The sequence below is a fragment of the Dendrobium catenatum genome, unplaced genomic scaffold, assembly GCF_001605985.2.
Source record: "Dendrobium catenatum unplaced genomic scaffold, ASM160598v2 fragScaff_scaffold_716, whole genome shotgun sequence".
NCBI lineage: Eukaryota > Viridiplantae > Streptophyta > Magnoliopsida > Asparagales > Orchidaceae > Dendrobium > Dendrobium catenatum.
Window position 1 is genome coordinate 19028927 of NW_021319178.1, and position 22801 is coordinate 19051727.

Sequence of the window (22801 nt, forward strand, 5' to 3'; positions counted from 1 at the left end):
ATACAAAATAGTGAAATCCTCAATCGACAGTAGAAGAATCGGTAAATAATATAAAAGTCCATAAAACTCAATGAATCAATACGTACGTCAAATCAATAAAGAAATCATCGGATCAATCATATCAGTCAGTATCAAGAGAACTTAATTCCGGTCAATAATATCAATCGGTATGGAATTATATAAAACAATCAAATCAATATATCATTAAGAATAGTTAAAATCACAACAATATAGTAAAAACATAATATATATCACATGCTCGGTGTATTACATGCAATACAGTTAATCTATATCACGTGTTCAGTGTATCACATGTATCAGTGTATCACATGTATCAGTCAGTATTCGGTGTATCACATGCTATAAGATAAGTACAATGAATCAATAGTATCAGTGAATCAATGGTATCGATGAATCAGTAGTAGAATCGGTAAACAATATGCAATATCAATGAAATCGTGCAGTGACAGTAAACTCACAAATCCGTCAGTAATTCTATTCAATATCAATAAATCCATAAAGAAATCATAAGAGCAATACTTTAAACATGCATTCAGTATAATAATCTTACTTAACAAGTACAATCACTGTATATTAAAGTGTTTTCAAGGTTAGTAGTCTGTTGGCTCAGTAAATAGAGTCGTCATCCTTGCCCGTCGGCACAGTAATCTCCTTATGACTCCCAATCGTTATATCACATGATCAATAGAGGATAACACCAAACCCTTTTTAAAGGAAAGCCCGTCGGTCCACCATTCTGTACAGGTCAATCTCCAACCAACGGTTCAACCAGTCTTTACTTGTCTTACAGAATAGTAGTATATTCAATCATATATCCATATTCATATACATCTCATTAATACATTGAAATCAACAAACACAATCTCAATTGAAGAAAGTCCTTAAAATATCGTACAGTCGACATAAATCATAACTAGGATAAAAATACACAGTTTCAGAAAATTACCAAATTACTAGAAATCGTGTAAAACAACGTTTCAAAACTTTACTTGTACTGAAGCACTATTTTTCAACATCCAGATAATGTTCTATTTGATAAAAATCCCACAGAATTCAAAATATCCGGTGAAAACTTTCAAGAAAATACTTAAATCGTGTAAAATCATCATTTCAACAACATACCAAAAGTTACGCAGTAAAAGTTACATCAATACAGAGATATGCAAGAATTTCGGTAACAGAAACACAAAACTGAGCAGAAAAATACCAAAATACGAAACCTTCGAAATCAGAAATAGGATTCAGATTCCTTACAGTGAAACAAACAATTCTTCCAACAACGGCGTCGGATAAAAAATCGCTCCGCGGCCTCTGAAACCAAGCTTTTCTCTTCTCTTTCTCTCTCCAGCTTTCTCTCTCTTCAAAAATATCTCAAAATATCTATTTAATAAACTTGATCGTCCCGACGATGTCTTTCATTCGTCCCGGGACGAAACTCTTTGGACAAAAATCGTACAGACGAAAATTAATTCCAATTTCTTTCGTCTCTGGACGATGCTCTCGGGAGAAATTTCGTCCCGGACGATCTCAGGTTCGTACGGACGAACCTGCACTTTACTCAGTTCGTACAGGCAGTTTGTACGTACTAACCATACATATTTTCACAATTTTCTTCAGTTCGTCCAGTGCTAAGGTCAGTTTGTACAGACTAACTGCACTAAAAAAATAAAATTTGGAGGGGTTTTACACCGCGAGTGAGGGCAGAGTTGTGAACGCACAGCAACGGGCGAAGTCGTGAGCGCGCGGTTGCGGGCGGAGTTTGCGGGGCCGCGAGTGCGGGCGGAGTCGTGATCGAGCGACAGCGGGTGGAGTCCTTGGGGCTGCGCGAGTGCGGGCGGAAATCTGGAATGGTCTCCGACTTTTGGGTCATGTCGAGTTGATTTCGGGTTTCTGGGTCAACCCGAACCTGACCCGTTTTTGAAATGGGTCAAAAATTCGAACCCGACCCGTTTGCTAACCGGGTCAACCTGAATCTAGATTTTTCTGGGTCGGGTTTTGGGTCATGTCAAAAATTGACACCCCTATCGTCTCCTGACTACGGTCCATTCGATCTCTATTGCTCGCCAACTATAGTTCCTCTGACCACCGTGGCCCAACTGCGGTCCTTCCAACTTGTGTCGCCCGCCAACTACGATCTCTCCTATCATTGTTGCATGACTATGGCCCTTCCGACCACCATCGCCCGACTACGTCCCTTCTAACCTCCATCGCCAGACTACGGTTCTTCCGACCATCGTCACCCGATTATGGTCATTCTAACCTCCATTACCCTACTATGGTCCTTTCGATCTCCATGACCTGTCGACTACGATCCTTCTAACCACATCATTATCTGAATACGACCCTACCAACCAAACAAGTAGGACAACTCTCTCTTGAGAACAACTATCATGTCATTCTCTAACTATATAATGTGCTCTATACAATGTGTATTTATTTCATTGAGCCAAAGCTCTCCTCCGAGAAGGGCATTATTTGTAATCAACCACCAAAATTAATGAAATCATTTCAATTGGATTAGACCCCATGGTTTACCCCCTTTTAAGGGGTTTCCACATAAAAATTATGGTGTCTTTTCTAGACGCTGCACTCCTCTCTTTTATCTGTTTGTGTGCTGGATCTTCGTATAAAACTAGAATGTTAAATTCTATATATCTCTATCACTATGAATTTTTTAGAACGTAACAGTTTATCGCCATATGTGGGAAGCGATTTCTGGCTGGGGAGCAACATTTGCTATAGCTCTGAAAGGCCATTCATGTCAACTTCATGAGTATGGTTAAAGCGAGATAGTCCCTTTGCCATGATCTATTATCAGGTCCAAAGGAAGTCCTTCAATATTGAGGGTAAACTCTTGCAAATGTCTTGTGAGAACATCCATGACTAAAGAGAAAAGATATAAGCTTAAGGCTCATCCTGGATGTAGTCCAACTAAAATAGGAAAATACTTATCCTTATGACTTGAATATAAGCATTATTTTGCCCTTTCTTTTCTAGAACCCTCCATAGCACTTCTTTTGGAATTTTATCATATGCTTTATCTAAATCAATAAATATCATATGTAGATCCTCCTTATTCTCTCTATAATTCTCCATCAAACCTCTCAATTAATTTATAGCTTCTATAATAGACCTATCTGACATGAATCCAAATTGATTTTGAGAAACATTAGTATCACGTCGCAACCTATGCTCCATAACTCTATCCCATAGTTTTAAAGTATGGCACATGAACTTAATTACTCTATAATTTGCATAATCTTGTGCATAATCTTTATTCTTAAAAATATGAATCAATACACTCATATGACATCTTTTTAGTGTTCAAAATAATATTAAAAAGTTTAGTAATCAAAATAATATTAAAAAATTTAGTAAGCCAAGAAATTGCTTCATCTCCTAAGCATTTCCACACCTTTGTTAGAATATCATCAGGTATAACAGCTTTTTCACACTTTATTTTCTTTAAAGCCTCTCTAACTTTAGTTTTACTAATACACTGATAAAAACAAAAATTTTAATTTTTATTTAGGGTGCTAAAGTTACTAAACTAAATTGCATTCTTACATTTTTTATTAAAAAGTTTAACAAAATATCTCATCCATCTTTGTTAAATATCTTTTTCTAATAAAAACACTTTTTGGTCTTCATGCTTAATTTTCACTTCAACTAAATCTTTACTACTCCTATCTCTTTGTTTGACTAACTTATACATATATCTTTCGTTATTCTTTGTATCTAATATATTATTTAATTCATTAAAAGCTAAAATCTTTGCATTACATATTGATTTCTTAGATTCCTTACGGACTTCTTTATATCTTTCTCAATTATCAAAATTTTTACATATAAATTAATTTTTATAATAAATCTTCTTATTTTTTATCTTTGTTTGCACATTTTGATTCCATCACCAATTATTATTATTATTATGAGCTTTTTTCCTTTGATACTCCAAGCATATCTTTTGCAACTTTCTTAATATCACTAGCTACTTTTTTTCACATAACGTTAATTTTCTCATGCGCAGATAAAATTTTAAGATCTAGAATCTTACATTAAAAAATATTTTTATTAATATTCTTTAAATGTCTCCATCTAATCTTAGAATAACATTTTACTTTATTTTTTATTTTCTGCCATTTAATCTTAAAGTCCAAAACCAATAAACGATGTTTGATACATAAACCTTTATTCGGAATAACTTTACAATCTTTACAATCTAAACGATCTATTTTCTTATAAAAAATAATCAATTTGGGTTTTACTTTATCCATTCTTATAAGTGATGAGATGTTCATATCTTTTCTTAAATAAGATATTAGCAATTACAATATCATATGCTAAAGAAAAAAATCTAATATGATCTTACCACATTTTTTAGTCGCTCCATACCCATAGCCACCATGAATGCTTTTAAAATCATCTATATCTTTACTATGTCTATTTAAACCTCATCTAATAAAAATTCTTTCTTAAAGAGGTATCTTATATTAGTTTTTTTAAGTTATTCTAAAATTTTAAGTTTGAACACATATCCCAATCTACTTGAGGAGCATAAGTATTTATAATGTTAATAATCTTAGCATCAAGAACAATTTATAAAGCTATAATTCTATCTCCAATTCTATTAGTTTTTATAATATTATTCTTCAAACTTTTATCTATAATCACGCCTATACTATTTCTAGTATGACTTCTACCAGAATACCATAGTTTAAATCCTAAACTATCAATCTATTTAGCCTTCTCTCCAATCCATTTAGTTTTCTGAATGCTTAGAATATTTTTCTTTCTATGAATCATAATATATATTAATTCTATTAATTTTTTGTAAGGGAACCTATATTTCAAATTTCAATTCTAATTTTAGTTTCACGGACTAGCTTCTTTGTCCATATCTGCCTATGATGTGGAAACCCTTGCCTATTTAACTCTGCACCTAGGGCACTGATGTCGTTGCCCTTGCAAAATTTTTGTTATTTTCAGGCCATACAACATGTCGCTCCCAAGGAACACCCTAGTATGCACATTGTCGTTGCAAGGTCCCAAGTTTTGAATGAGAAAAGTGGAGGGTTACGTTAGACAATTGACATTTAGCGTAAAACTTGTCTAATAGTCATAGAGGATGGTTAAATAAACAAAATGTTTAAATCATGGATGCTTTAAGTTGTGCAGTAAATTTGAAAAAAAGATTTGAATTAGGATGTTTATTTTGGAAGAGGTAAAGGGTTTGAATGCTAAAGTGTAACCATGGTGAATTTGGCGTTGACTATGTAAATAGATAAGATATTGATGATATTAACGTAATTCCTTAAACAATTTAGTTTGGTTTAATTATTGTCATCTGTAGTGTAACCATAATCAAAATGCGTTCTTTTTTATGTACATCAGGAATATTACGAAGGGCTCATACAAAAAGAAAAATGCCATGCCGTCAGAATAGAAATCAACACGGAGCACGGGAAAGGTATTTGCTAAAAATATTAATTTTTCATTCAACTCTATCAAATTACCAAGACCATCCTATTCTGAATTTTTTATGTATGTGTTAATGAAAGTAAAGAATGAAAAATATGCATTTCTCTCTATGCATGTTCACATGGCTGTTGATCTTTAGGGTACATTATTTCGTAATGGAAAAGAACGAAGTTTTTCCCATTTTACACGGGTGTTTTATTTTTTCTGATTAAATTTGGTACTATACATGACATAAAAAAAAAAAAAACCATTTAAATATTCTTGTAGACTTCTAGTTGGACTAACAATTGTCCTATTTTTGCTAAAATCTTTTAGGGTTTGCTTTACAGGCTTTCAACCAAGGGTCTTAGATTTTTTAGATTATATGCACAAATTGCCATATATTTTTTTACGAAAGTCGATAGTTAAGAAACAAGATGAGTAGAACTCTTGGATTGTGAACTTTAAATAAAGAAAAGTTGGTCAATATATATTATCAATAGAATGAGGCATGGGCAACACACCCATCTAGCTGAATTGACCTAGTTTGGTAAGTTGGTTGGCTTGGGTAATGATTTGACTATATAATGAAATCAACTATATTTCATTCCCTTTCTCTGTTAGATTTAGGTGGAAAAGTCCTTGTGGCTTGAATACTGTTACATGAAATTACTGACTTGGTTTGACCTGACCCGGAAATTCTAATTTGAGTCAATGAGGTTATCTTGATTGTCAGTTCGGATTTGGGTAGGTAGTTTCAAAGGACTTTCTGGTTTTATTTTCCCCCAAACCTTGTCAAACCCTACATAGTGCACCTCTAATCATTAACATGTAAATCCATTCATCTGTAATTTTAATTTGGAAGTGTGTGTGTGTATCCAGCATAACTTTTGATGAAATTTTGTTCTCCAACAACAAAATAGAAAGATAAAAATATGACGGATATGGAAAAGGGGAATGACAGAAGGATAAACAAGTAAAAAATAAAATAAATGAAGGAACTATTCACTATTGGATTGTAAAGGTATCAAAAGGCATAATATTTTTACGCTGTAGTTGTCCTTACCATTATTATTTTTTATTTAAAAAAATGACATTTTTTTGAGCCGTTAATATGAGTTGAAAAGAAATGAAGTTGATGCTTAATTCTTTCTGCATAATTCTGTATTGATAATGATTAAATGATATAATTAGCACTGTTTTTGTTATATTATATGAATGCATGGTTGCATCACAAATGTTTTATAGTTCTCTATAACTTTCATAAATGGAGAGTTAAATTATTTGCATTTATAACATTCTATTTGTAAGTACATGTATAGTATGTTTTTAATCGATCACTTTAACTAGAGGACTAGCCTAGAGCAATGGTTAGGTTGCTTCCATTTTTAGTCGGAGGTCAAGGTAATTAAACAATCTCTTTGCAATGCAAGGGTAAGGCTATATATATCAATCCCCTTCCAATATTCTTATTGATGGAAAACTTCGTGCGTTGGATATACCCTTATTTTAGATTTCCGTAAAACTGCATTTTGGCTGTTCATATCTAATGGAGTTTATTGATATAATTTGCCAAGCAATGGTTTCAGAAGTCTATACTGTTAACTTTTACAACTATTTGGCATGTTTTTCACAGCAATAAAGATGTTATTGTTAGTACGTAGCTTATCAATCCAATTACCTGTGAGCAATATTTGCCAAAGCTATTAAGAGCATATGTTGAATATGATCACATTTTTGTATTGGTTGCATATGATTATCACTATTTATTGGAGGAAAACCATTGTAATATGCCCATGTTTGCTTGCACGCTGTTTCTTTTCTTCTTTGATACATCTTTACTGAATTTGGTGGAGGGTCCTTTTTATGGGTAGCAGTACCTATGTACATGCAGGAACCTAGTCTTTTGAACAGTCCCCCCCTTCTCACAAAAAAAATTTACTGCGACTAACACTGTATATTTGTGATTTCAGGTGTCTTTTCGAACAGGAAATTTGAGGAAGAGGAGCTCATATTTAAGGATCAAATTCTTGTGGCTGCTCAGCATAGTTCTAACAAGGTCCTTTTCCTGGTCGAGCTTTCATATATATCTATGCTATAAACTACTTGTGCTTTCTCCTGAATAAACAGATTTAAACTATTTAATGAATCTATTTAGCATCCATCTTTTTTTTTTATCGATTTGTCTAGATTCTTTTTCAGCCGAGTTTTGGAAGTTTCTAGATGCCTGAACTTGTTTTTCCTCCATGTTTTAGGTTGATTGTTTTGTATGTAGCTCCTGTTTTCGGTTCATTGGTTCAGTGGAACTTCAAATTGGTCGAAAACTCTATTTGCAAAGTTTGGGCTTGTTGGTTAAAAAGGAATGTTGTCACCAGACATTTTCTAACGAAAAAACAGCATCAAGTTCATCGGAATCTCAGAATGAAGATGATTTGCTCTTTCAGGAAAATAGCGATAACGCCGGGCAAAGTTCTTATGGAGAAAATTCTCCCTCGAAGGAGGTTTTGGAGTCACTAATGAATGAAAAACTATCTTTACCTTTCTCAAAACAATTTTCTTTACCTTCTATTGTTCCATGTCCTGGTGGTTGTGAAGAAGAGTATTATTGCAGGTAAGAGCTTGTTTTTTCAAATTGAATGTCCTTCATGCGAGATTCATGTTTTCTTTTCCTGAAATTATACATTTTATTGATCACAACTTTTTTAAGATGTGTTTGAACGAGTTGGAGAAAAAGTATCAATGTATTCTTGCAGAAGCCCACTTGACAATAGTTGCTTCACATTGTTGCAGTTTATTATCATACTCTTCATTAGTTTTGATCAATTAACTTGCCAATGTTTTGTAGCAAAGTATGTGCTGACTCTAACTGGGAATCCATGCATTCTTTACTATGCACTGGGAAGAGCTCCTGTTCCTTGAGGCAGGCTGCAATTGTTAAATTTACTGAACATGCAAACAGTAAGTTTATTGCAAGAAATATTTCTTAATTCGCAGTATGCTTTGGTATGCCATTTTAAATGCATTATAGTTCATCATCTTTGATGTTATATAACTGACTGCATCAGTTGTTAAAGTTCTATCCCGGGAGTTTGCTTAAATAATTGCAAAGGGGGGGCGTTGATGCATTGCTATTATATGATTTTTATTAGCTTCTATGAAAATTATTACTTTGTGGAGCTAGGTGGTTCTATTTATTCTTTTATATTTTATTTTCTTTCCTTTTTCTATTCAGGCACAAATGATATTTTCATACTAGCTGCAAAGGTATGTTCTAGCCTTTTTTTTTGGACTCAGTCATGGTGTTTGCTTCTCTTTCTTCATACTTATTGATGAGGACATCGATTCAGAGTTTATATTTTTATTTATTTATGCATTTTTAGTTTATTTATGTATCCCTATTGTACCCCTACTATAAGTTGAGTCATGATGTAGCCCCGATGGCAATTTGGTCTTTGCTTCTTCTTTGTGTTGAGACCTATATATAGGTCCTTGCTATTGTAATATGGATGATGAATATTGATATGAAATTTCAACTTTGGTTTTGGATCTCTTTGTGAGTTCTAGAGTTCTCTTTGTGAGTTCTCGAGTAAGGATTAGCCTAGGAGAGGCTCAACGCAATACCCAACAGCCCCTTGGTGGAGCTCTTGGTTTCTCTTTATTTTCTTCGTCTTCTTTCCTTTACCTCCTCCATCCCAATTCTCCTTATCTAGCATTACCCGCCGGCCCTAACTCATTCCCAAGCCACCGGCCACATTTTCGTCCACTTACTCACATCCTTTTCACTCAATAGCATACCCAATTCACCTCCCTCCACCAAAATCACCATAACCCGATGGCAAGCAATCAAACCATCCACCCCTCCCCTTTCTGCCGCCCCCACCAAGCTCCCTTTCCGATTGTGATGAAGCTCTCACTCATCAATCTTCCTTCCAAATTTTGTTGGGCTTGAGAGGGAAAAATTGGAGTCAATTTGAAATTCAAATTTTGAATTTCAAAACTTTCAAATTTTGGAAATTCCTAATTAGGAAAGTATTTAAATTCGCATCATGATGGAATTCAAATTCAAATGGATTTCATTATAATCTTTCCTAAATCCTATGTGCCGATTTAGAAACTCTTCAATGGCTCCCACACTATTCCCCTCTCTAGAAGCAGCCGGCCTCACCATGAATGGAGCCCCATTCAAGCCACCAATTAATGCATTGATTACACATTAATTTGAAATCAATTTCAAATTAATCTTCCCCCTATTTCATTCAAAAATCTGAAATTAATTTCATGTTTTGAAATAACTCCCTCCCCTCTCTCTAGAACCCGCCGGCCCCCCTCTTGATGGGCCCCATTTAATGCCCATTACTCCCCCTTATCTCTATTTGAAATTTGAAATCAATTTCAAATTGATTCCCTCCTAATTTACTCAAATTCTGAAGTTAATTTCAGATTTGAGTAAATCTCATTCTCTCCCCCACCTAACCTAAATTCCCTCACCAAAGTCACTCGCCCCCTCTCTCTCTACCTTGGTCGCCTCCTTCATTTCTCCCTCCCTTGTGAATTTGGAAGCCAAGAGAAGAAGAAGATGACGCCCTTCCACCTCCATTTCAAAGACGCATGGCCGATCCGAACATCGATCAGAGATTAGTCTTTGATTCCCAAGGACGTGTGGACGTTCGGAGATCGTCTTTTGTGACATCAACATAGAGAATTCCAAGACCACGATTAGATCATCCACGGTCAGCCCCTCCACCAACTCCGACTACTTTCCTGTGGACAAAGACCTCCGGCATCGTCTTCTTAGTGGTGATCTCGATTATAACGTGCAAAATCTTCTCTCGTCAAAGTCTAGTGTAGTTGAGTGATCAATCCCCGAGGTAAAAACTCTCATTATTAAATTGTGGATTGTTGGTTAATAGCTCTTCGTATTGCTACTATTTTTGTTTATCTACAAGATTTGGTTAACCTACATGTGCTCCTTCGCCTAAGCAAGTGGAAAACTAAGATTTTTTATTGAATTGCCTTGTTATTACAATAAGCTATTAAGTGGAATTACATTGCCAATTTATTCTTAAATTCCTTAATGAGCTCCTGCGCATTTGGTTTCACATCACTTATAGCTTGTGCATATACTTAAGATCAGTGCTTCCAAACAACAGAGCATTTATGTATGCGCATGTGTATATTTTTATCTTTTTATATCCTTTTTTTTTTAAATTTGATTAACATGCCTTTGTTTCTTATTTTTGTCCATTTTTGGTAGCCATTAACATGTAATTTAGGCCTCGTTTGTTTGCACTTTATTATGCCGTTTCTGTTTTGAATCGCTCAAAACAGTTATAGATGTGTTTGTTAACACAACTTCTGTAAACTTCCTTTCCCTACAACGTTGTATTTCTGCCGATCTGAAAAGACGGAAGGTTGCGGCTTACTCCGTATACTACCTCTGTTTACGCACGGAAATGTCAAATTTACCAACACCACGTTCGCACGTCCTTCGGCATATCCCCGAGCAACCTCTTCTAGCGCCTCATCCAACTCCATTTCTCATGCACGAATTCCACTCCTCTCTCTCGCTATCGCAATTATTCCCGCTCATCTTGCTATCGCCGAACACAGCAGTTATTCCCGCTCATCTTGCTATCGCCGAACACAGCAATCGCTCATCTCCCTCTCGGCGAACACAGCTGTCACACCCCAGTTTGGCTCACCCTCTACCACAAACTAGAGTATAACAGAGAAAGATTTCAACATATCAAACTCCACACTTAACAACAGGAAGCATGTAATATTACTTATTGAACATCAACATATTAAAACACTTACAGAGCTCTACTAAAACTTTTGAATTTTACTTACATATCAAAAGGTTTATACAGCTATTATTCAGATCTCCTCTAAGATCTCCTTGTGCTCCAAAACATATTTACATCAAAAACAGACGATCACCTCTTTCTCGCCTAGTGCCCTATGGACTCCTTTCCCTTACCTGCAGTACAACCATTGCTAATGAGCTATTGCCCAATGAAATACACCAGCAATATATAAGAAATGATAATAAACAAATAAGAAATACTTAATAATGCTAACATAGTTAAACACATATTGAAATGTCATATTGAGCCTGAAAGTGCATAACAGTATTATTTATCTTACCAAAATTATTCCACATCTTTAAATAAGTTATATAATGGCTATAACTTTTGCACCATTTCAACTTTTCAATTCAAGGTTGGGTCTAACTTCTCAACTTTTTAGAATGGAAGTTGTTCTCTCATTCAGGGTTGAGTCAAATTTCTCAACTTCTAGAATTAAGAGTGTAGGCTTACCTCATCAGGTCTTTCGCCTTTCCTTGTGCGGGCCTATCCTCCATATATAACTTATTTCATCTTTTATACAGTCATCCTTTTTAGCCATAATGACATATGCTTTTGATGATATAGTTGCGCTTTAGCTGCCCTTTAGCTGCGCTTTAGTTGCACTTTAGTTGCACTTTAGTTGCGCTTTGGTTGCGCTTTGGTTGCGCTTTGGTTGCGCTTTGGTTGCGCTTTAGTTGCGCTTTTTGCTCATTCACTAGTTTATGAATATTTACCCTTTTATGCTTACGAAATCATTAACATTGTTAAAGATTATCCTTTACATAAACAATTTCATACATATACATCCATATTCATACAAAATAACCAAAATAAACTAGAATACATGTGATCATAAACATAATCAAGAAGAAGTGCAATAATAAAACATTTACTAATTCTTATAATCTTGTTTGGATATCTCACCTCGTTCTCTAGGGAAGTCGGGTCAATTCGTTCTCCTAAAGTACCATTGCCTCCTTTCCTTTTATATACACAATCTAAATCATAATTGTTGATCATTCAAATATGCATTCAAATAACATATAATAATTTATATGAAAATCTTATAAGTTTATCTCAAAGATGTTTTTCTTCATTCACCCCAATGTGACCTCTCTTCTCCTAAGTCTCCTTTCTTCACTTTCCCTCATTACCTTTTTTTTCAACCTAAAGAGTAACCAGTTACATCAACTTAGCCTGCATCAATTTCCACCACTCTTCCGCACAACCAACTTCAGCATTTTATTGAATTCCAACAACTAGATTTCACAAATTTATTATCTGAAATCCTCCTTCAAAGCATCTCACAGCAGCAGCCTCAACAAGTGGCTCCCGCTACTCAGCTTGAAGCTGGCTTCCGATGTCCAAGGAGGGACGGGTGGGGAAAAGAAGCTAATGTCTCCACAGAATAAATCACACTATAATAACCCTTCTAATTCCACTAAACCTTCTCAGCCATAGGATTTCCATCAGCTTTATGCATGTTGGTTTAAGTGGAATTGCTACAGTAATTGAAGTACATAGTATTAAATAATTTACTAATACTTAGCCTTTAATCTAGCTGTCATTTAAAACCATAAACTGCAATTAAATACAATCAATTAAACAATTAGTATTTATAGAAGTAAAATGCTTGGAATTAAAGTGGAATGTATATAAAAATAAGCTAACATTTAGAGGAAGTTGAAGCTTAATTATTTTAAATATTTTTGAGAGTATTATAATTCACCCCTCCTTTTTGTAAATTTCATCCTCGAAATTCAGTGCCTTAGTTGTCAAATAATTGAGGAAACTTAAGTTTAATATCTTCTTCTCTCTCCCATGTTGCCTCTTTTTCTGGTATGTATTTCCATTTTACTTTAACATAAGGAATATATCTTACGATTTCTGAGCTGTTTACTATCAAAATCTAGTATTCTTTCGGGTTCTTCCGTATAAGTTAGATTCTTCTGTAGCTCAATATCATCATGTGAGATTCGTTGATGGGATCGGTAACCCATTTCCTTAGCAGTGACACATGAAAAACGTTATGTATATCTGACATGTCAGCTGGAAGAGCAAGTCTATAAGCAACTTTTCCAATTCTTTCAACAATGTCAAAAGGTCCAATAAACCTAGGACTCAATTTGCCTCCCTTACCAAATCTAGCTATACTCTTCATAGGCTTAACCTTCAAGAATACAAAGTCACCCACTTCAAACTCTACTGCTCTGTGCTTGGGGTCATAATACTTTTGTTGGCGATCCTGAGCAGCTTTTAATCTGTCTCTAATTAATCTGATTTTCTCTGTTGCTTCCTCCACCAGTTCTGGGCCCATTAGTTGTCTTTCTCCTACCGCAACCCAAGTTAAGGGGGTTCTGCACTTTCTACCATAAAGTGCTTCATATGGTGCCATTTGTATACTGGATTGGTAACTATTGTTGTAGGCAAATTATATCAATGGTATGTGATCTTCCCAGCTTCCTTTGAAATCCAAAACATATAATCTCAACAGGTCTTCCAATACCTGAATGGTTCTTTCAGATTGGCCATCCGTCTGAGGATGAAAAGCTGTACTGAAATGTAGATTTGTACTCAAGCTTTCTTGAATATTCTTCCACAGCCTTGAGGTAAATCGACCATCTCTATCTGAGACAATGACTTTTGGAATACCATGTAATTTGACAATTTTTTTTACATATAGACGTGCCAATTTGTCTACTGAATCAGTTTGCTTAATAGGTAAAAAGTGAGCTGATTTAGTTAATCTATCAATAATAACCCAAATACTGTAATGTCCCTATCTGGATCTGGGAAATCCCATCACAAAATCCATTGCAATTTCTTCCCACTTTCACTCAGTGATAGGTAGTGATTGCAGTAGTCCACTAGGTCTTTGATGTTCAGCTTTGACAATTTGACATGCTTTACACTTAGCTACATAATCAACAACATCTTTCTTCATACATGACCACTATAATATTACTTTCAAGTCTTTATACATCTTGGTACTGCCCGGATGAATTGTATAGCCAGAATGATGAGCTTCTTGCAAAATTTCTTTTCTCAACTCCTGATCACTGGGTACCCACAACTGAGACTTCTGCCTAATGCTTCCATCAATATCAACAGAAAGATCAGGTCTTTTCCCTGACTGGACATGCTCTATCAATTTTGAAGATTCACTGCAAACCACACGGGATCTCCGCCTCCTGCGGAGATCGAGCGGCCCGACCGTCCCATTAGAGCATTTTAGGAAGCGTTTTTGAGGGTTTTGAGAGGGAAATTTGAATGTAGGGACTGTTTAGGGATTTTCTTTTGATTTGTATGCATTAAATAGTTGATTTTCCTAGGGTTTGAGCATCTTGAATTTGGCTGAAATTTGAGATCTCTTAGATTTAGGTTTTTTTTGGGCTCTTGGCATTGCCAGAGATTTGGGAGAGATCGATCCTCCTCTTGAATTGAGGATCAATTGTATCTTGCTATTTTATTCATCGTCTAGTGGAATACAAGTCTTTTCTTGAGTTTTCTCTCAGATTTTTCAGGACTAGTGCTGTTTTTTTGCTGCAAACAGCAGATTTCTGCTGTTTTTCTGCTGTGGACAGCCATTTGGCTGCTGTTTGTTCAACGATTTGGGTTAGGTTTGCTTGCGAACTCAAGTATTACCTTAGGGTTACTTGCGAACTCAAGTATTTCCTATCATTTTGATGCATAGGATCTGTGCTGCTCCTATTTCCCACCAGGAAATTTTCCAATATATAAAATATGTCATCTCCAAATCATAACTTTGATGCATAACAAGTGCTCCGTGTTGTTATATAATAAACTCAAATTTAAAATCTTAGAAGAAATTTTTGAGCAAACAAAATAATTCAACAAATAAGATTCACATCAGAAAAAATAAATCGGCACATATCAAACTTAACAAAATTTTAATCACACACATGCACTTGTTGCCCAAGAAATTTTTAATTTTTATTTAATGTTCTGAGATATATTCAAATTTCTATAATCATGCATGAAGACTTTAGTCAACATAGTGAATAAATGATAATAAATATGATGGTCTGAAGTGGTATCGGGATTATGATGAATGTGTTAGGGTTATCATATTATTTGTTTGTATTATTTTGTTTTCAGTACACTAATTAACTAATTTATTAATTGAACCAGGAACACAATGTCTGTGGAAAATTGGACTTGTTTAACTGATGAATATGAAGAGGAAATAAGTTCAGATTGTGAAGACAAGACAATTATACAATTTAATAATATTATGGTAGCTTCAAGCTTCTTAATGTATGATTATTACTCACTATACATAAACAAGAGAAGATGCATGACATTTGTCATTACAAAGTATTAGTGAGCGTGCATTTGGTGTGTGAGAAAAGAAATGGAGAATTCTAAATGATATGCCAAATTATTCATTTAAGAAACAACGTCTCATAGAAATAAGGGCTTGCTTCATAAGTTTTTTTAATTTGGTTGAGCTGTTTTCCAGCAGAAACAGACAGTAGAAATGAAACAGAAAAAGAATAATAGAGAGGAAGAAGAAGAAGAAGGTTTAAGGAGAAATTAATGAAGTAGATATTTATTCATTCTTATGAGCACGCTTCTATGCTATGTTTACATTGTATATGTGAAGATAATGAAGATAGTTTACATATAATTTATTCAAATTTATATGTTAATAACTATTTAGGAGTAGTGGTTTATTATGATTTACTTGAATATATAATTTAAAGAATCTATGCTGCTCAAGAATCATAATTGATAACATATTAATGCATTCTAAGTAAGCGTTCATATATTTTGGCTTAAAAAAAAGTAATTTAATTTGTGGAAACATAAGTTGGTGGTAAGATTTTAACATGGACACTGGATTGTTGATTTTAGAATTTAATTCTCTGAAAATTTATTTATTCTGAAAGAAAATATTTTATTTGAAAAACTAAAAATTTCATAAGTGATCGCCATTGAAGAAGGGACGATGGTCTGGGTAATTAGAGGGCAAATTTGTCTTTTGTGGTTAGAGTAGTAGAGGTTTTATTATTGCGGTAGCATTAAGAAAAATGTAACCAAACTGGTATCACGTTTAGGAAATACATTTTTTTAGAACGTCGTTTCTTCAGTAACTGCATGACGACCTCCTTATGATAAAGGTAGACAAGAATCAAACGAGGCCTTCGAAGTCTAGATTAGATGCTTGAATTTTACTCGTGCATTTCAGTAAATTTGTAGCATCATTGTAGGCTAATCATATAATGAGATGATAATATCTTTAATGCATTAAGATTTACTGTATGCCTTTGACTATAATGTACGGATATAACTTTGACTTATCTTTTCTGTATTTATGTCATTATGTAATCCACAGTTTTTAGGTGAACAGTCCTTTTTGACATGATTTCTTTGTCATCATATGCTGCCAAATGTTCAGCAAGGTCAAATTACTAATTAACAGCATTAAGATGAATAATATAAATCAATTCAATGATAAATATCATTAATCTGCACTGAATTATTTAGGTTTTAAATATTCAATCATTTAAAAAAAAATGAAAATTTTGTTTAAGATTTATACCATTTTCATGTTGGCCAGAGGATAAAGCAAATAGAACAAAATTTTGTGGTGGTCGCCACCGTAAAAATATTTGTGTTGCAGTTGAAATAAAGGTTTAAATAGTTAGATAAAATATAAGATAATGTTTTTATTTGTAAGTTTTTCATTGATTTAAACTGATTAAATTGATGCTCGATATTGCTTGTGGATAAACTTCTTGGCATTCTTACCAAGCATATATTTGCATACAAAGTAATATAACATGTTTGTGTTCATTTGGACGCTTTTTGTGTTCAGATATAGAAATGTACTGGTAAGTTTACAGTAATGGAAAAAAATGTTCACAAGATGATTGATTGAGATGAATGGGCTACACATGATAAGCAATCCAGCATGCACAAGATTAAATGATAATGATATTATTCTTAGAATAATGTAAAAAGGATATAAATATGTTTCTATGGAACTCACCAAATAACTCTAATAGGAGGAAGCTACTAAGCTTTACATTTCATTGAATACAAGCAACACTTTACTTAATTTTAACCCAAGAGTATTCAAGATTACTTTCTACTACAAAGCTATTATATATTTTTAATAGCTCCATATAATTTCAAATAAAAAAATGCATAAACATCTTATAAAGGAGGGAGGAGTTCAACCACTTCATGGACGCATGAATGCTTAACTTCATTCTTTGATGGGTTGATTCTCCTCACAATTAGCTTAAAAATAAAATATGATTGTATCCTAGATTGAAATCAGCAGTCATGTTTTACTTTCTTGAGTTGGAGCCTTAATGGAAGGTGGAGAGAGAGCGGAGGACATACTCAAACTTGTAAAATTCGGCCATTCCCTGAAGGAGAGTGGTTTTCATGTTGTTGCTGTCATGTTGATTGATTTATTCTTTCATTGCTATACTCTTACTTAAAGTTGATGATGGTGCATTCTTTCTATGAAAGATTTTTTTTTCTTTTTCCCATTTGCATTTTGAAATTTGAGTTTGAATTCTTTCCAAATTTAAGTGATCATCATGATGGTAATCAACTTCTTCCATGATGACGGTGATTGTGATGATATCACATGAATTTTTAAATTAGGAAACTTTTCATATATTATTATAATTTTTTCATAATTGGAGAATGATTGTATTTTTCTATGTTTGCACTTTGAGGATGGTGTTAATCAATTATGGTGATGGCATGCAAAAACTGTTTGAAATAGAAAACCTATCATATTTGGACAATTTGCCAAATTGCACAAAAATTTTAATTGTTGTTAGTGCAATAAAATTGTGTAGATGATGTGCAATTTTTTAGAGTAAAAATTTGATAATTATAAATAAATTTTGCTTGAAGATCATGTAGTTCCAACTTGTGTTAAATTGTGGATCTAGCATGTAAAAGAGGTATTTATATAGGTCATCTTCCATAGTTGAGTAGTTAAATTGATGAAGTGTCTAGAGTGTATATGATAGAGAATAGTATGAAAATATAAAGGTAAGTTTATAAAACTGTAATTAGACTTGGTATGTTACACCGGTAGTGTTATATTGATTTGATTATTAGTCAATAAAGAAGTTATCGATAGCCATTTAGTATTTCAAAATAGAGAATGTTAAGATGGATGTGTAAACAAATTATGAGGATGCATTAAAAAAAGATTGCATGTGAATGATTGGAGCAGTAGCACCAATATGCGAGCAAAAAATAGACTTTAGTAGATGTGCATAGTAGATGTGCATTCTCCATTAATTTATCGGCCATACTTCCTTAAATATTAATAGTTCATGCTTCCTTAAATATGTTACACCGGCCATACTTTTCCTTAAATATTAATAGTGCATGCTTCGTTAAATACTTTAGTAGATGTGCATAGTATGTTACACCGGCCATACTTCCTTAAATATTTATCGGCCATACTTCCTTAATATTAGATGGTTAGTGCTTTAATTGAAAACAAGCCATAATGATTCTTAATTTATATTATCGGCCATACTTCCTTAAATTTACAAGGAAGCTATGAAATATATCATTCTTGTTTCTCTATTTTAACCTCTTAATTTATCTTAGTTATAATGATTTTTTAGATAGTCTATCGTATTTACTTAATAATTTATGGTGTACATTTTTTTTTCATTTCACAGACATCATACTATATTGTTGCTTCCTTCTATATTGTTGCTTCCTTCATTCTAGTTAAACATTGTTTCTATCAAAGTACGATATTCTCATTGTTCTAGAGAAAATATAAAATTTTATGTTTAAAGCTTCACGTGAAAGTTCTGTTGCTCTGGAACTTCTTTATCATCTCTGATGTGAAACAACATGCGATGATGGAGTTACTTTAAGAAATTAATGAGAAGAATTTAAACAAATAATCCCAAAGCAAAATTTATCACTTATAGCAAATTGACAGGCCTTGTGATAGAAAATGCGCCAGAAGTTATAATGGAAAAGGAATTAGAAGTGTCAATGTGAGCTTCGTGGTATTTTTTACCTTAAAAATGAGAAATCACTAGGCATCATTGATCTTTGTGGTGGATACTCGAGCTTCTTTTTGATGTGTTTCACTCCATATTGGAATATAAAAAAATAACAACTTTGATCATTCAAATAAACATCAACGAACAAGCAGAGGACTCGTGGCGAGAAGTTTTCAGACATAAATGTCTTACAAGCGATGAGAGTCAACTGCATAGGACATAAGTACCTCCCACATGCAACAATCAAAGACTTGTTATGCAAGTAATAACTAGCCTGTAGATTGAAGAGGCAATGAATGTAGCAACCCCATGCAGTCTACATCAACATCTCACGTACAATTAGCATTACCACAATCAAGTACACTAAGCTACTGATGAATGATAACGGTGGACCTAACACAAGTGTAATAACTTCCATACAAGCACATTCAACCACACAAGCAACAATGATTGATCATGCAATGAATAACAAATCAAGTACATCTGAAGAAGTTGCAAGCACTTGTACGCACTTGCAAGCAGATTTCCAACAAATACACCAATATCCTGCAAGCGGGGATGGATAATTTGCAATTGATGCAAACACCTGCAAACGACTGTAGGAAGCCCGTCAAGTTACAATAGTCTACCTACGAACAATGATGAGCAATTTGCAGCAGTTGTCAGGTCACCCTTACATTTGACAAAAATGAGCTGATGAACAAATACGTTGATTCGTCTATAAGCAATGACAATAGATGTAGTAACTTGCCAGCTAACATGTATAGAGAAATCAGTGGCGAATGTGATTCAATTGATAACCCACTTCAATGTTCAGATAAACATATGAAGTTTGCTTGCACATAATAATGTCTCCTTGTATGCATATGCATGCAACATGCAATGGGCACCATCAATCTCCAACGACATAGAAAATGTTGTCAAATTGGAATTTTACCACGCCCCTGAGCATAAGGTGGATACCTTGGAAACAACCTGAGGAAAAAAGATGAAAGATAAGTAGATGGAGGCTTCCAAAGGTATCAGTCGGCTGCTGAACCCATCTTGAGAAGATGGAGTTGAAGCTGAACTGCCCAACCTGTTTGAATATTTTGAACCAACCAATGTTGTTGCCTTGTAATTAGAGTTTATACAGTTCTTGTAACAAGATATTGACAAGTGAGAGATACAGCCGTCGTGATTGCAGAGAATGAGACTCCTTTGCAAACACGTACAGTGTAACATGCAATAAATGCAAGCACCTGCTAATGATAATGGAAGAATCGATGCATACATGATGGTGACAATCAACAACATGCAATACTTAGCATGTAAGATTAAATGACTCTGTAGAGTAAAAAAATGAGTAGTTGAAAAAAAGTCTCATTCTAACATCTCTTCAGAATTATGAGGTTTCTAGAAAAATTTCATATTATTCGAATGAAGATATGGAGATCAAGCTTCACAACCTAATATAATACATGTGCACCATTAAAAGTTGTAGCTACAGAGTGAAGAAAGTTCTTCTTGTTTGCCATGTCAAGGACTATAGGAGCAGCTTCCACATCCATATGCATATCAGATGATATAATATCACTGGATGTTGGTGTTTTTGTTTTGTTCGTGCTTCGAGGAGACTACCTTGTGATGAAGCGGGGACAGAGAAATCTAATATCACATCAACCGAGCATTTGGTCTCATCAGATTATGATACATCATCTATCTCAAAAGGACTTCATGTAATCTGAATGTCCTCATTTAGTCAGGACTAGATGACTCGTAGATCTGATCTCCCGAAGAATGAGAAAACGGAGCATGTATTAAAACAATGAAGTATTTTATGGTTATTCTGAATGCAACACTACGATTCACCTGTAAGCAGAAGCATGAAATCAATAGTAAAAAATCACGGGTCGCTGAAACACAACGCCACATCACCGAATCCACAACATTCATGCAAGCAATAGAAGGCGTTTGGAGATTCCTAAATGAAATTTGGTGCATTTATCAACAGTGGTTATTTGTTAGTTGATAATCACAAAAACATCCCTTTGCACTGCATGCAAATATTTTAAAAATTCCCTTCATAAATGCATTGTAACATGCATGATAATTCATTTAAACATGTTATCCAGCATCACGAGACTCATTTTATTGTAACATTGCATTGCATTTACATGCCAGTATGTTGCACATGCATGTATCGTAACTTGCAGAATACATCATGTGAGCATGTCGCCTTGACATTGCTATTGCATTCCAAAATGACCTGTAGCATGCATTTGCTGGATGCGGAAGATTTCATTCTAGTATGTCGCTCAGACATTACTATTGCATTCAAAAAATAACCTCTAGCATGCATTCATAGGATGTAGAGGGTTTCATTCAAGCATGTCAATTGACATTACAATTATAATTTTAAATAACCTATTGCATGCATTGGTAGGATGCAGGGGGTTTCATTCAAGAATGTCATTTGACATTGTAATCACATTAAAAAATACTCCCGCATGCAATTACAATAAACAGAGGGTTTCACTCAAGTACATATTTCAAAATTGTACTTACATGCAAAAATATGACGTTTACATGCATTACTATATGCAGAACACTTTACACGAACATGCAAGTATTCATGCCGATCTATATACACACATGCATGTACAACATGTACATCACACACATCCAATGCATATACATAATTGTTGTATAAATATGCCCAACAAGATACGCGCAAAAGCATACACTCGCATGAGCCCCGACGAGTGTGTTGTGGACATACTCGCGACGTCTGAGGATGTTGCTTGGGTTAGGAAATGAATTTAGATTTGAACCTGATCCTCTGTTAGTAAGCTGACATAGTTTACAAGGTCCAACTAATAAAATAAAAATGCCCCTAAATACACCGATGATGGCCGTATTGATAGAAAATCTCAATCAAAGAAGCTACAAACATTTAAAATGCCTCTCAAATTCTCAAATACCCATAAAAATTCAAAAATTCTAAAATAATCATCCAAAATCTAGATATTTAAAATTAAAATAAATCATCAAACACTTAAATAAAAATTCATCCACCCTCCGCAATAGTTTGACTGGGTGGACAAATTTGAAAATTATTTCAGCTCATAAAGAGCTAATGTCTAGTCGAAAATATCACTATGATTCATTCTCAATTTGTCTTTTGTCAGTAAGGACTGAACACATATCCTCTAACCAGTGATTTCGTCGCCAAATGACACCACACCGATGATTTTGCCGCTAAATGGCATCATAGGTTAACGATTATGATCGTGACCCTCTGACTGGGTGGTTTTGCTACAAAATGATACAATTATATTACGGTTATGGTCAAAGCCCGCATGTTTCCCAACGGTGTTAAATCATTGAGCAATGAATCAATAAGATATAATCGATATGCACAAATCTCTCTGTTAGCTAAGGTGGATTCAAATTTTTCCC

At 34.2% G+C, this 22801-nt stretch overlaps 1 protein-coding gene across 2 annotated transcripts in view; it reads left to right on the forward strand.

The window, feature by feature from the left end:
* Window positions 1-22801, forward strand: part of LOC110107001 (histone-lysine N-methyltransferase ATXR2) — a 48624-nt gene that overhangs the window by 4897 nt on the left and 20926 nt on the right. For both annotated transcript variants that reach the window (XM_020837124.2, XM_028696161.1), the window contains exons 2-6: window positions 5416-5491; window positions 7455-7540; window positions 7737-8092; window positions 8327-8439; window positions 8714-8745. In XM_020837124.2, coding sequence (XP_020692783.1) covers window positions 5416-5491; window positions 7455-7540; window positions 7737-8092; window positions 8327-8439; window positions 8714-8745 — 663 coding nt within the window. The remainder of the gene's footprint in view (window positions 1-5415; window positions 5492-7454; window positions 7541-7736; window positions 8093-8326; window positions 8440-8713; window positions 8746-22801) is intronic.